Here is a 15540-nt window from a genome sequence, read left to right as displayed (position 1 = left end):
ATTGATAAATAATTGTGAATGAACACTTGATACATAAGGAGCTAGTGCGAAAGGTAAGTTAAGACAAGGAAAATAACCCAAGAGAGATTACGCGGACTATAGATATGAAAATGGACCAACGAGTAGTTAGGAGTTGATTCAGGAAGAGTCTAGTTATGGCTATACAAGAGGTTATAGACAAATCAACAGATCGTGCAAGATAAACATAGTGAACCCCAACATAGTGAATTCACCCTCGCAGTTATGACATTGTAATCCTTAACATATATTCAGATAGGAGTTGTGGTAGTTAAAGGTGCTGTATGAGTGTTACGGAAATAAAAGAGAGTGCCACTGGAAAGACAATAAAAATATCAGCTCAGAAGCAACCCTACAAGAACAAGGGCGTGGAGGTAAGTAACTACGGACAATTATAGGCGAGGAAGAACATCAAAAAAAGATTCCATCGAGTATACGATGTGTTAAGCTCGCAGCTTTACAAGAGTCGGAGGTCCTTCCCCAAGTACTACAACAAAAGATTAGCTAAGGAAATAAGGAAGAAGGCTTCAACCTAAGCATAGTAACTTGAAGAAGAAATGGTCTTGTAACAACGGTCTCACAATAACATTGTATGCACTCCATAAGGAAGTGGCACCTATCATGGCTAATGAACGGGAAGAAGAAAATAATCAAAAGTTAATATTCGAGATCATATGAGTTGCACAAAAAATCCGGCATGCGTGGGAACTAAGATAAAGCTAGTTAAAATAGTACCAGCCCCATAAGAGGTCAGTATGAAGCTCCCAACGGATTGTGTATGCACCAGAGGTGCAAATATTATAGTAGAGTTTCAAGTTATGGATGTGAATTATACCTATGTGGAAGGGAGGTTATAAAGAGATAGAAGATACGATGCGAGATTTTACAGTAAGCAAGTGAACACCGTATGAGATACTCAGGTGCAGAAGGTTGTGAATAATCCATACTTCAGATAGAGGGCTAGAAGCGCTGGGATTCAGTATCCAGGAATGATAGCGGTGTCATTAGTGGTCATATCTTCCAGCCTATAGTTTCTAGGTACCGAGAAGTCCAATTAAGAGAGCAAAGAAGAGTTAGAGACGACGTGATGTCTCGCTTGATGTTCCAGAATAACATTGGGAAATCTATGATGCAAGCAAGTTGGAGGAAGGTTGCGAGTAGTATAAATAGATATGTGTAGGTCGTATGCTAAAGTATGGTAGAGCGACAAGGTCTTCGGAACAGATGAGTAAGGATAAGGAAAGGCGAGTGAGAAGGTGACGAGAATGGATAAGTCCTCGGGATTAAGCCCATGAAAACAAGAAAGCTGATGGTTTCTCTAAGTTATAGAAAGCTCAGTATAGCACGAATGAACTCAGAGGAATCTAAGACTAGTAACTTTTAGAAGAGATGGAATGCTGCCCTGGTAGTAGAATAAGGATGTAACGGTGATAGATAAGAGGATGACGTTTAGGCCTTTGATTGAGTAATGATTTGAAGAAAAAAAAGGGATTTCATGGACGGCACGGGATTAGAATACCCCCCCCCCCCCATAAGATGAATCACGTTGGGATGCTATGAAATACGGTTATTGAAGTATAGTATCGGCCCTAGGTGGATCAGTCTAATCACTTTAGTTGTTCTCCAATAAGACGTGAGCCCTAGCGGTAGTACTACATAAGAGGTCGAGTTATCAGTGGTAGACTATAGATCAACATTAAGGTGAATCAATAATAGATGGATAAATGTTCAACAATATGAGATGAGATTAGGCTGTCATTCTTAAGATGAACAATAATGAGGAAGCATTAAAAGACTTAGGGTGTGTTTGGTATGAAGGAAAACATTTTCCCGAAAATATTTTTCAATTTTTCCATGTTTGGTTGGCTTAAATATTTTGGAAAATATTTTCCTTACGAACTCATTTTACTCCAATTGGAGGAAAATATTTTCCTTATCAAGAGAAGGGAAAATATTCTCCAAAACTCTTTCTCAACCTTCCCCGTCCCTCACCAACTCACCTCACACCCCACCCACCCCACCCCACCCCACCCCACCCCACCCCACGCCTACCTCACTCCACCCCCTCACTCCAAAAAGGCTTTTATTTTTTCAAATTTCAGTTTTTTTTCAATTTTTTTTTGTAATTTCAAAATTTCAATTTTTTTGTTTTTATGCACCACCCACTCCCCCATGCCGCAAACCCTTACCCCCCCCCCCCCCCGACAAAAAATTTTTGTTTTTACTTTTTTTGTAATTTTCAAATTTCTATTTTTTCGTTTTTCTGCACCATCCACCACCCCCCCCCCCAATATTCTTTTATATATTTTCAGTTTTAGTTTTTTCTTCTTTCGGCTACAGGTTGAAAATTTTACAAGTTCCAAAGTTATGAGTTCAGAGGTTTATGTGTTTGGAAGTTTACGGGTTTAGAAATTATAAAGTGTACAGGTTCAAAAGTTCGCGGTTTCGAAAGTTTATGAAATTTGTGGGTTCGGAAGGTTGTTGGTTCGAAAGTTTATGGCGTTATATTTATTGTATCTAAATTATTTATAAATACTCTTTTGAAGTTATTTTCCTTAATTTGCGTACCAAACACCGGAAAATAAATAAGATTACTACTAATTTTCCAAGAAAATATTTTCTAGCAAACACACCCTTAGATTTATACATATATGATAGGTAGCAAGAGAGTAACCTGGAGTTGGGTAACAGACCTCGGTAATAATAAATGGAAGTAAGAGTTAGGATATAGTATGACCTACCTAGATATAGTAAAGCTATAAGGATAGATAACCAAGGCTATGAAACAAGATATAGCAATAGTCGTAATTTCGACAAAGTACCGAGCAGAGAAATTCAATACAGCCATAGACGCCCAGAGGGACAGTTTGTTATAATTCTGTATATGTTCACAAATAAGGCCTAGAGAATGGCTACAAGATGGAGGAAAAAGGAGAAAAGAGTCGCATAAGCGCACATACAAGGACAAAATTGTACAGACTGCATGATAGAAGGTAGCAACAGTTACGATATTGAAAGAATTCCAACCACAAGTCATGGTGTGAGAAAGAGGCCTAAAGGGGGGAATGCCCTAGCCTTTGGATTTATTCACAGAACAGTTGCCTATATGGCAAGGGTAGAATTAAAGTATTAGTAAGAGCTATAGGTTATTAGAATGATAAGCGCATCAGTCAACATTCGAGGACGAATATTCCAAAGGGGGAAATGATGTTACACCCCGTAGTATTATACGTTGGATTTGTCGTAAGATAATTGACATAAGTTCAAAAACAAGATTATTTTTTAGCGTATAAGTATTTATGCTATTTATAACAAGTGATAAGTAAACTCGTGAAGATGAGAGAGTGAACGGGCTGAAAAAAATGAGGTTGGTCGAAGTTTGACATTTTTGGATAAAATACGGTCCAAGTTATAATACTCCGTATTTCGGACTAGTGTTATACCAGATGATGGCGATAATTTGTGTAGGAGATGTGTTAAATATTATTAATATTCAAGTAATGTAGGGACAAGGAATTAATTATCAATACTTGCACGGTAGGGAGTGTGTCTAATTACAAATAGAGATTAGTCTTATATTCACGTGGGACATGATTCATAATGTGTCAAGTTCCTAACGTGGAAATGGTACATAAAACACTGTGACTAATATGTATTAGAGAGTGACATCTAGAAAATGAGGGTGGATCCCGCTATCCACTAACTACAACTATTACATTCACTTTTGGTGGATACACATATGTCTTGAAATATATATGTATAGCTATCACAAGCAGCATTTTAGCAAGTATGGAGAAAATACATATTTTGCTTCTTCTCAACATATATTAGAAACATGTCCCCTTGAGAATTTTAGCTACAACGTGTGGTGGTAGATATATATCCTTGCACTGAACCAAAACGTGAAGAACAACATAGATGTTATACCCACAATGGTTTCCTCCGGATGATAGGAATTTGGAGATTTCTTCGTAATAAAGTAAGGTGGAAGAAGACTAGTTTTGGCTTACAAGATTGAGGAGATTGTTCACAAATACAAGTAGGAAGTTGACATTAAAGGCATGCTAAGGCTATTCCTTCTTTTCTTTTGGCATGATCCATATGATACAAACAAAACGAGCAAATACACAACTTTCATAAATGACTCTATTCATAGAAGTGCTAGGGGTGCCTATGTTCTTGATTCTCCATGTGTCTTGTTATTATATCTTCTGTTCATGGGTCTCAGAAAAATACGTAGTTGATAAATTTTATCAGAAAAGCATATTGATCTTATGATATTCTGAGAAATGTTATAAACTTACTTCTTATGCATTTTATTCATTTATACATGTATATTGACCCATGACCAGATGGCGTTATATACGCGTATATATATTGTATCTATGGGATATGGGAAAAAGGTTACGGTGTTATATACGCACCACCACCTGATCAGCTGGTATACGTTGATGATTTTGCACACAGTGGCCGAGATGATATGATGGGATGTCCTCAGAGGCTTGATGATGTTATGTACACATATACCTATGCATGGTATGACATTTATATACATATGCATGACATTATAAATGTTTCATTATTCACAGAGCTACTCAGACTTACAAGTTGAGTCCTTTACTCCATGTTCCCTTCATGTCTATTGTATACGGCTTTTCCTGCTTTACATACTTGGTACTTTATTTGTACTGACGTCCCTTTTGCCTGAGGATGCTGCGTTTCATGCCCGCAGGTCCCGACAGATAGGTTGAGAGTCCTCCTAGTAGGCTATCAGCTCAGCGAAAGGTGTTTGAGCACTCCACTTGCTTCGGAGTTGCCTATTTGGTCAGTATGATTTGGACATGTATTGCTTGGTATTGCGGGGCCCTGTCCCGACCTTTGTGACGTTTATGTACTCTTAGAGGCTTGTAGACAGATGTCATGTATATGGATACTTGTATGGCTTTATCGAAATATGTTTTGAGTGTACAAATGATCATGTCGGCCGTATAGGCCCGTATATCACGTGTATAAGTTTCTATATCATGTTGGGTCGTCCTATGTTTAGTATTCCCTTATGTTTTATTCCAGTTATCTCATGATGGCCCTTATGCCCATTTACCTATGATAGTGCGATAAGAAAGATATGTTACGTTAGTACTCGGTTGAGTAAGGCACCGGGTGCCCGTCGCGACCCTCCGATTGAGTCCTGATACCCTCGATTTTGAAACTTAAGTTTTGCTGCCTAGTTATTTACACATGGCAATCGCGGAAATCCTTTCGCGATCGGGTAAGACAATTTTTGCCCAGCTCAAATTTACCCTCCGCGATCGCGTAAAAGCACTTATGAACGCGGATACATACACTGCCTCAACATCGCATTCGCATCACAGGCTACGCGATCGCGTAGCACGACTGCCTCAGCCCCAGCTACGCCATTTCTTCTTCGCGAACGCGACTAACTTCACGCGTTCGCGATTCACTGGAACCCAGCCTTCCGCGATCGCAGACCATTTCTAGCGATCACATAGAACAAATTCTCCCCAGTGCCAAATTACCCTTCGCAATCGCGTTAATCCATTCGCGATCGCATAGAGGGACACCAGAAGCACCACATTCAGTAACTCATAATTGATCTGAAATGCGCCGAACATGGTCCAAATTACACTCGAGGCTCCCGGGACCTCAACCAAGCATACCAACAAATCCTAAAACATCATACGAACACGCTCGAAGCATCAAATCACATCAAACACCACTAGAATCATGAACCGCTCATCGATTCAAGCCTAAAATCTTATGAACTTCCGAATTTCCAAAACTAATGCCGATTCATACCAAAACAACTCCGATCGATACCAAGTTTTGCACACAAGTCATAAATGACATTACAGACTTATTTCAACTATCGGAATCGGGATCCGACCCTGATATCAATAAAGTCAACTCCCGGTCAAACTTTCCAAAATCCTCCAACTTTTCAACTTTCGGCAATTCACGCTGAAACAGCCTACGGACCTCCACATCAACATCCGGACGCGCTCCTAAGACCAAAATCACCATACGGAGCTATTGGAACCATCAAAATTCCATTCCGAAGTCGTCTTCACACAAGTAAAACTACGGTCAACTCCTACGACTTAAACTTCCAACTTACGAAATATGTGTCCCATTTCACCTCGGAACTCACCCGAAACCAAAACCAAACACCCCGGCAAGTCACGTAACCACAATATAATATAGGGAAAGCATAAATTAGGGGATCGAGGCTAAAATACTCAAAACGACCGGCCGAATCATTACATTTCATCTTCAGAAAGGCAAAAAATTGTGTTTCCTTCTTTGATCAAGTTTTTAAACCTGCACACACCTGCATAGATTTAAATTTTCTTATTTCGACCCACCCCACCCCGCCCCGCCCAGCACCAGCATGTGTCTAAACCCGCATCGCCCCCCTTGCCATCCCTACACGCGTTTACACATGCATACAATACAATGTTCAGAATGAAGAATGCTATATTGGAGGGTAGGATAGCCAAGACCATTTCCAAATTCATTAACTTATTTCCAGAAATGGAAAGAAGATCTGCTGAATTTACCAACCACCGACCTAGATAAGAAAGTGAAAAGAATGAATTTGTGCAGTAGCCAGTAGGGAACTCGCTAAAGTACAAGATGCCAAATCCCCATGTGTACAAGCCATCGATTTTAAGAGAAATACAAACAAACAACAAAATAAATGGCGGAAGCTGAACAAACCCACTCTTGATTGTAGGGGAAATCATTGGCTATTTTACTAAAAGGATGCCCATTCCTGGCAAGAGGAATTTACTCATATAAGATTGTCAGCATATTCATGTTACATAAAAGTGCAGAAATCCTATATACAAAGTGGAGGACACTAATTCTGCCTGACAACTGGAAACGATGATATTTATTTCGCAGGGACCTTGTAATACATATTATACAGCAATATACTTGTTACAATTCTTCAGAATAGATGCTACCCAGAACAGCTTTGGGATCAATTAATCATGGAAATTTCTTTAATAATGCTAACTATATTCTAATTATTTGGCAATTAGCCATTTACTCTGTCAAGAATTAACCTTGGCAAAAAAGCATGCGCTAAGGTGCAACAGCTCTCGTGCAACTTAGTCCATTGCTTAAGCTTCAAACCAGCATCTTTATGTGAATACTAGGTAGGAGTCGTAAAAGACGCCAGCAAACAGAAGTCAGAAAATGTATGAAACAGCTCGTTCAAAACTATTAGCATGATGCCTATTAGTCCCCCTTACTTGCTCTCTTGTGTAACCCTGTGTCATCAGAGGCATTACCAGAATTTCAACAGCTTGCACTTATTCCAATTTTACGAGATATTACAGGTTCATCTCTTACTCCTGTTAGCCTAGCCAACACTCTTTGAACCTCTGCCGGTCATTGGTAGGTCAAGGATGATCAGGAAATAACATCTTTCTGATTCTCTGATATACTGGATTTCTCCATTCATAAGCTTTAAGATTTTTCTGCACATGCTCAGCCCTAGGCCTTCCTTGGTTACCCACCGACTGCTGTGGAACATGTCTTGAACCAATTCAGGAGGAAGCCCTTCACCAGGGCATACAATCCTATACCAAAAACACGAAAGAAAAAAAGAGTGAATATATACTAATTAAAGTAGTATAGCACATCAAAGAGCGCGGAACTGCTGAAACTTTAAAACCACTACAACTCAATTTTCTGATCTGAGGCCAGAGTTAAACTCTAGAAAAAACAAAGTGCAACCTAGAATGCAGTAAAACACTGGCATGACGAATATGTTTGGGGGTCCATTTTGGCCCAAGTCAACCCCCAAGAAAGCTAATAAAGTGATACCTAGGATGCTAATAAACACAAACCCTGCAGAAGTACTTGATTGGGGATATATTTTACATCTCTAATGAAAAATGTTTGGCTATTAAGTACCACACAAACACCAAGAAAAAGTACCACATACACCAAGGTTCCATGATAAAGACGAGAGTTATCAATCAATACAGCGCATCTGCCAGTGGAACAATTAAATAAAATAAAGGAAGAGTAAATTATAGAATGTACCTGAATTCAATATGCACAACAGTTACTTCATCAGATATTTGCTTCATATTGGGCTGAAGTTGGATCTCTACCCACCCATCAGGTGATGGTGCATATCGTACCATGTTAAGCAAGAAATCTGCCAAGACCTGTTGAATTCTCACTTGATCACCATGTACTGTTAATGTCTTAATTTCCTCTGGAATATCCCTGATTAATTGCACACTTCTTTCCCTCAGCAATAACATCACTTGGCTAACAACAGCATCTATTACACTCCCAAGAAAAAATTCTTCTTTCTCAAGGGTCAGAGAACTGTTAGAAGATCAAAGATAAGTGAAATTATGCGAGGAAAAAGGTTGCTAATTCTACATAGGATTGTATGATGATATGAACCTTGGGACTTACTCAACCCCAAAACTATTGTCCAAGTACATAGAAAGAGACCCAGAAGCGGCTCAAGAGATTTGGTGACATAAAGCCAAACTTCAATATAGGGCCTTAAATTTTAACAAAAAAAATCTTCATATACAATTTTGTTTGAGATCTATTTTTTCTAGCTCTTTTAGATGCAAAATCATTAATTATTTTCTTATAATCGATTTCTTCTAATAATTCTTTTTTAATTGATAATAAAGCCAATTCATTTGATCTTTCTTGAGACATTGTTGATTTAACAATTTTAACTATATTTGACTTAGTTTTTTGATCGAATGCTAAATATTAATCTAAAACTCCTCTTTGAGATTGTATTAAGTTTTGCAATTCTTCTATTTTTTGGCGTTTTGAGTAATCTGATTCACATTTTCTAGTTTAAATACTTAATTACAATAAATAAAAAGGATATAAAAGTAGCAATAGAACATGATTGTAGATGTTGGTAATTCACTGCTTTCAAATCTTGTTGCACTGCTTGAGTCCGAGATTGAACGAAGAAGATATGCAAACTTTTTCCAATGCACTTCAATCCTTGATTTCTTACAGAATAACAGATTTTGTAAAAGAATGAAAAAAAAGAGTAAATGAATGGTTCTTGTGTGAACAAAAAAGTAAAGGGAAGCATATTTAGGATATATATACCCCACGAATGTTAAATGTAAATGACCCCAAAAAAAAAAGGCTAACATTCACACTTAGTGCCCGTTTGGAAATAAAATTTGATGAAAGATTTTTCCAAAAAAATTTTACAATCAGCGTTTGTTCATAAAATTTTCAATTTTCACTTGAAGATGTATTTTGGAAATTTTCCAAAATTTGAAAAACTGCAAAAACCTGCAAAAAGCTGTTTTTCAAAATTTTCACTCAAATCACTCACAAAACTTCAAAAACAACCCAAACTGAAATTTATGTCCAAACACAACTCTAAATTTCAAATACCATTTTTACTTGAAAAATTTTTTCACCATTTTTTCGAATTTTACAATTCTTATGTCCAAACGCCTACTTAAGGAAACGATCTTGATTACCTATTTTCCTCAGTCAAGTCACATTATTAATAAACCCAGAATTTTTTTCCTTTTCTGGTCAAAATTCTGTACTTTTTATCTTAATTAAATATTTTTTATAAAAAAAAGTAACTATACAACTAGTCAAACTATCAGGAAATGGGGCCTCTAAGCTTGTGGGGGCCTAAAGCACTTATCTTAGTGGCTTGTGCATTGAGCCGGCACTAAGGAGACCATCAGCCCATTCTCTAACCAATGTGGGACTCTAACCCACTCTAACACCCCCTCGCATACCCAGACCACCAACTGGAGCATGGACAATAACACGGGGGCCAAACTGGAACGGACCTGACTCTGATACCATGTGAAAATATAGATCTTGGGCCTAACTTCACCCCGAAAGCTAGTTCCAAAGGAAAGGATTGCCCAAGTCCATATAAGGAGACCACCAGCCCATTCTCCAACCAATGTGGGACCCTAACCCACTCTAACAAATTGAAATACATGCCATAATTCCCTCCCGCACCCACAGAACAACAATATAAAAAAAATCCAAATTTTTTAAAATTCACATGGTCGACAATATGCAGGAAATAGCTCTCAAAAACCACTGTGTGTTTGTACTGAGAAACTAACTTGCAAATAAGAAGTGTGTTTGTGTCTGTGAGAAACTAGCTTGCAATAAGAAGTGAATATCTTATGTATCTACCCAAGATATTCAAAAGAAAATCTACTATTAGACAGAAACCATTGCTCATTCAGCTAGTCCAGATTGATTAACTTCAGTTTGTTCAAGTTAAATCTGAGTCAACATTGCAGCCAAGCTAGTCTTCGTTCCAAAATTCTAGACATCAAAATATAATGTAACACATGCTATAAGAATGGGATCATAGGAGAGTAGCTTCGATACTTTCATCATTAGGACCTCAACTGCCAGATCACAAATGAGATATGATATGCATCTTTCCGGGTGAACTATCATCTGAAATCATAGTAAAACATCTGCACCATAGCTCATACTATAAAGTCAATTTCAGCCTATCGTTCATCTAAAAGAAGCTCCCGTGTTTATTTTGGCTCCAGAGGTACACTAGAATATATATTATATCATGGATAAAGAGATACTCCCTGTATTCCATCGTTGCACTCTTAACTAAAGATCCTTTCTACATTTGGAAACGATTTAACTTTAAAATTCTCATTCTACCCTTAATGACATGCTTTTATAGCCACAGATATGTCATGGCATGTTTAAGACCACAGGTCCACATGTTCCGAAAAGTCTTTTTTTTTCTTTCTTAAATTCCGTTCCCAGTCAAATAGCGCCACATAAAATGAAACGGAGGAAGTACTAATTTCAAAAAAGCATATTAACAAGCATAATCGAACAAAACAGACTTACCCATCCTCAATGTTTTCCAGGTCAACATCCCTTATGATCTTAGACATCTGCCTCTCACAAGCAGCACTTGTCTCCAGATACTGCTTCTGGTTTTCTGTCAAATCCGTCGCCTCCAACAATGAATTTGTAAAGCGTATACCATTCAAAGGACTCTTTATTTCCTGACAAAGGTATGCCAACTCTTTCATCTGAGAATAACACTTCTTTTCCTGTTGCCTTTGAACTCTTAGAGCTTGCTGCAATTCAGGACTGGCTATCTGTATGAAACAGAAAGCCCCGATAATCTGGCCCTCCATATTGACTCTCTTGTTCGCAGTCAAAAGAGCTTGCACATATTTCCCATTTCGGTCAAAAAAGGAAAATGGAAACTTGTCCGTTTCCTGGCCTCCGATCGCATTATGCAACACGATCATGAACTTTGTCATGGCATCTGGACCCTTGAGCCGACAACAACTTCCAAAAGTCTCACCAACTAACATTTTTCCAATGATCTCCCCTCTGGACCAACCAGTGAGCTTTTCCATGGCAGTGTTCCACTCAGAGCAACAAGTGTTCTCATCTGATGCAAATATGGGTGGGATCAGAGGATTGGGACTGTGCACAATGGCCTTGTAATCACCTTGGATGTGAATAAACTTGTCCATTACAACTTTTTGCCCAGTAACATCCTGGCCAACAAAACAAACACCAACAATGTTGTTTGTGTAATCTTTGCTAGAGCAAGCATTAACCACCACAAAAACAGCCTTCTTCAGTTGCTCGGATCCAAATGTCCTTAACTTTATTTCTACATTTTTATCTTCTTCGCCTGCAGTAGTAGGGCTACAATATTAGTTTCATTTCCTTTTAGTTGTCTGTTGCAGCAAAATTGAGTAGGAAAGAAGCCGGGTTGCTACCAATTATTTCAGTAACAAACTATGCAAGAGTCAACCTACACACAGAATACAGAGAGAAGGTTCTCTACAATCAGGAATTAACCTAAATTTGTACATGTACGTTTTCACTTCAGAATTCAGATAGGCATATTTACTGCCATGATGATGGGATTAAGGTAATACCAAATCACCTAATATTTACGAAAAATGAAAACTAAAAATTGAAACTGACCTGCAAAGAAACAGAAAGCTATAACCTGATAATCATAGAAAGCTTGTACAGAAGTTCATAAAAATTTTGTAATCAAAATCTAGATTATTTCTCAAGTATCCATGTTGGGTAGCTTAAGACATGGCACTGTTCCATGATGCATAGTCTAATCAAAACTATGCTGATCTTCTAAATGTTTGGTATTAAATCGTTATTGTTGTCTAATAACACAAACCATCATTGTTGTCTAATAATAATAGAAAATAAAGTATCAAATTTGAAAAACAGAAGCAACGTGATGCAGGAAAGAAGTTAACAGCTCGGCGACAGGCTAAAATTCTCGGGTGCCAAAGGTGAACATGTGATCCTGAATGTTATCCGCAAGTCAGTCCTCATAACCACATATGTACTAATTGTTTTGCAGTAAAAGCGGGACTATGGAAATCATTAAAATTTGAACGCATCCAAAATGCCAGATTACGCCTAAGGGCACATTCAGTTAAAGTGTACTTGTTCTAGACAAACTTTACCAAAGAAAAGTAAGGATCAGAATAAACTTCTACAAAATGGCACAAGTAGAGTGGAATAAATATGAAGGATTCATATAAGTCAATTCCAACTAGTTTGGGACTGAGAGCTAGTTGATTGATTCACTTGGTTTTGTGCATAATACCTCTCCATTTACCCACACCCAATGCCCTGACCCTCCACCCCCAACACACAAAAAACAAGACTTCATGTTCAAGTGGACAAATTCAACAAAGTGAACATATGTCAACCAATTTTTTTTGCATGATTTCAGGATTCAGAGTAAAGAAAATAACTAAAAGCCCATGATTTCTTCGCTTCCAATTTTTAAATACAAAGAAGAGCAAAGGTAAGATTGTACCACTCATGTAACGCAAAGGAACTCCACAACTAACAAAACTGTGATATCATTTGGAAATGAAGAAGTAATAAATAGACAATTATGACCTCTCAGAGCATTGAAGAGAAGCTTTTCAGCAGTCTCCTGTGACTCTTTATGCACAAGATCATGAACCAAGGACTTCCCCATTGCTTCTTCAACAGATAAATCTGTCAATTCAGCGACCTTTGCATTCCACCCATTTATGCGACCTTCGACATCAACAGCAAATATGGGAGCAGTTGCAGTCTCTATCAATCTAACCATTTCTCTGGCAACAGAACTCAGTTCATCTATCCCTTGCAACTCCATTTCCCCAAGCTGAGCATGCACAACAGCCTTAGAATTACTTGCCTCGGCATCCTTAAATGAATCTCGCAGAATAAGCTGTAGAGAGTGAATTGCATCCATTTCTGCATTTTCCCATGGTAAGCTCCGGCTTTTAACAACTTCCAGAAATGCCTTGAAGGAAGAACGTGGATGCATTCTCTGCCCGTCATCCTTGTCTTCAGGATGATGCTTTGCACCACCCCACTTTATCTCTTTCGCTGTATGGGAGCGAAACCAAAACAAGAAATCTTTAGAAGTTATATAAGCAACAGCCATACCACAAACTGCATCACCAAGCGAAGCTGCCCCAGGATATCCTGCATCAGCCAAACTGTCAGTACTTAAACCTGTTGAGTCCCCATGGTAAGTCAATAACCACTCCACAATGTCCTTTATCTGAGCTTCAGTTGGTGTAACGCCTAATGGATAGTACTTCCCCTGGCAGTACAGAGCAGCGCCATCGCACTTCACAAGGTCCATAATACTGGGGCTCTGGGTAACAATCCCCGTAGGCGAGTCTCGAAGGATCATGTCACATAACAGTGTTTGTGTCCTCAAAACATGTTTCTCAGACAACTGTGATGCCAGTTGCAACTCCATGTTCAATTGGAGTCCAAAGGCCTGCATAAGGAATTCACAGGCATACCGAAGAGGGAATGGAATGCACCTAGCAGAAGTATGGTGTCCAACAACCAAGCCCCATAGCCTCATTGAACTTCGGCCCCCAACAGCTTCCTCATCGTTTCCATTGATAATAACTGCTAGCGTTAATGACGCAATAGACCCCATATTTGCCATGTACTGCGCGTGGCAACCATGAGGGGCTCTAAGTGTGGAACCAACTAAACATAAAGGCTGCATCAGTGATTCATCCTGAACAACCCGCACAGGGGTGGCATGGCAGTCCACAATCATTCTTACCCTGTTCTGCTTAAACAAAAACCGTGAAGCTTGAGGAATGTCGGTAGCAGGATAATGCAAACCAATATAGGGCTCTAAATCTGGTCTTTTGCTCTCAGCCACTACCTCCCCATGCTCATCCTCATGAAATTTATATACCATAACCCGATCATACCCGGTTAACTCCCTCACACTCTCAACCACAGTATCACACAAAAGCTTAACATCCCCACCAGGAAGTGATTGCAAATGAGAAATAGCCCTCACTGCAAGTTTTTGCGACTGCACTGCGCCAGCAATGGATAAAGCAGGGTCCTCTGTTCTAGCAGGCTCCAAATCAATTACAATCCCGACATCAACCCTGTGCAAAATTGCGTAAAATGGCTTGCCAGAATTCTTGGAATGAATCCAAATAGGATTCAGCAAAGTGATCTCGCGCGCCCCAAATGCTCTTTCAAGCAAAACAGAGCTAGAAGGAGTAAAAAGGGTCCTAACATCAGTTCCAATAGTGAGGATCTCAGGCCGCTCAAGGCTTGGAACTGATTGTGGAGTTAGACTAAGCATTTCGCACGCATTTTCGCTATAAGCAATAACACGAAAACTAGCCTCATCTACAGCTATCATACAACCAAAAGGCTGAATATGACCCCCTCTTTGGATTTTAGTCAAATAAGCAGTAATTTGCTGTTCAGGAACAAGAGATTGTGTAGTAGTTTTAACAGACTGTGAATAATCAAAAGACTTGCCAGACACACCAGACTGTTCAAACACAGCATGAAGCCTAGCATCAGCTGTGTACTGTGCTATGGCTTTGCTTATTGAATCTTTGTAATTAACATTACTTGTGCCTGAAGATTGAGCTTGAACTTGACCTTGACCTGACTGATGAGAATGCTTTGTTCTACTTCCAGAAGCCATTTTTTCTCACAACTTTTCTTGGTTTAACATGGAAAAAGAAGCGGATTTAAAACCCTAAAAGAGATTAAGTTGAAAGAGAGAAAGAAGTCCTACCAGAGTAGTAAGCTGAAAAGATATTGAACTTTGGGTTGAATTCAGAAATGGGGTTGTGACAATTTTATAGTACCAGGGTAATATGGTGGATTTTAAATTTTCAGTTTGACCCAACCCAATGCTTTGATTGGGCAAAATAAATTTTCTTATTCTGCAGTTAATTTTTTATGTTAATATTTGGGTATTTTATTAGATTAATATTCTGAGGTGGAAATATGTGTGGATATGGGGAAATGGCGTCAAGAAAAGCAGTGGCTGAGAGTTCATGTATGAAACTTGGCCACGTGGGAAATGTAAGATTAGAAATTAATAAATTAAATGCTACTGTTGTGGTGCATTCATGTTTGGACTATTGTACTACTCCTTCCGGTCCACTATATGTTACT

General features: G+C 38.7%; 1 protein-coding gene across 1 annotated transcript; it reads right to left on the bottom strand.

Moving 5' to 3' along the window:
• Nucleotides 6770–15247, bottom strand: LOC109232144 (phytochrome B). Its single transcript, XM_019397818.1, has 4 exons — nt 12982–15247; nt 10921–11728; nt 8095–8388; nt 6770–7625 (listed from the first exon to the last, which is right to left on the bottom strand). The coding sequence occupies exons 1-4, from the start codon at nt 15059–15061 to the stop codon at nt 7406–7408; spliced, it is 3402 nt and encodes a 1133-aa protein (XP_019253363.1). The 5' UTR covers nt 15062–15247; the 3' UTR covers nt 6770–7405.

Source organism: Nicotiana attenuata, chromosome 9, assembly GCF_001879085.1.
Source record: "Nicotiana attenuata strain UT chromosome 9, NIATTr2, whole genome shotgun sequence".
Classification (NCBI taxonomy): domain Eukaryota; kingdom Viridiplantae; phylum Streptophyta; class Magnoliopsida; order Solanales; family Solanaceae; genus Nicotiana; species Nicotiana attenuata.
Note: the sequence above shows the minus strand (reverse complement) of the source record. Positions and strands in the feature narration are given on the sequence as shown.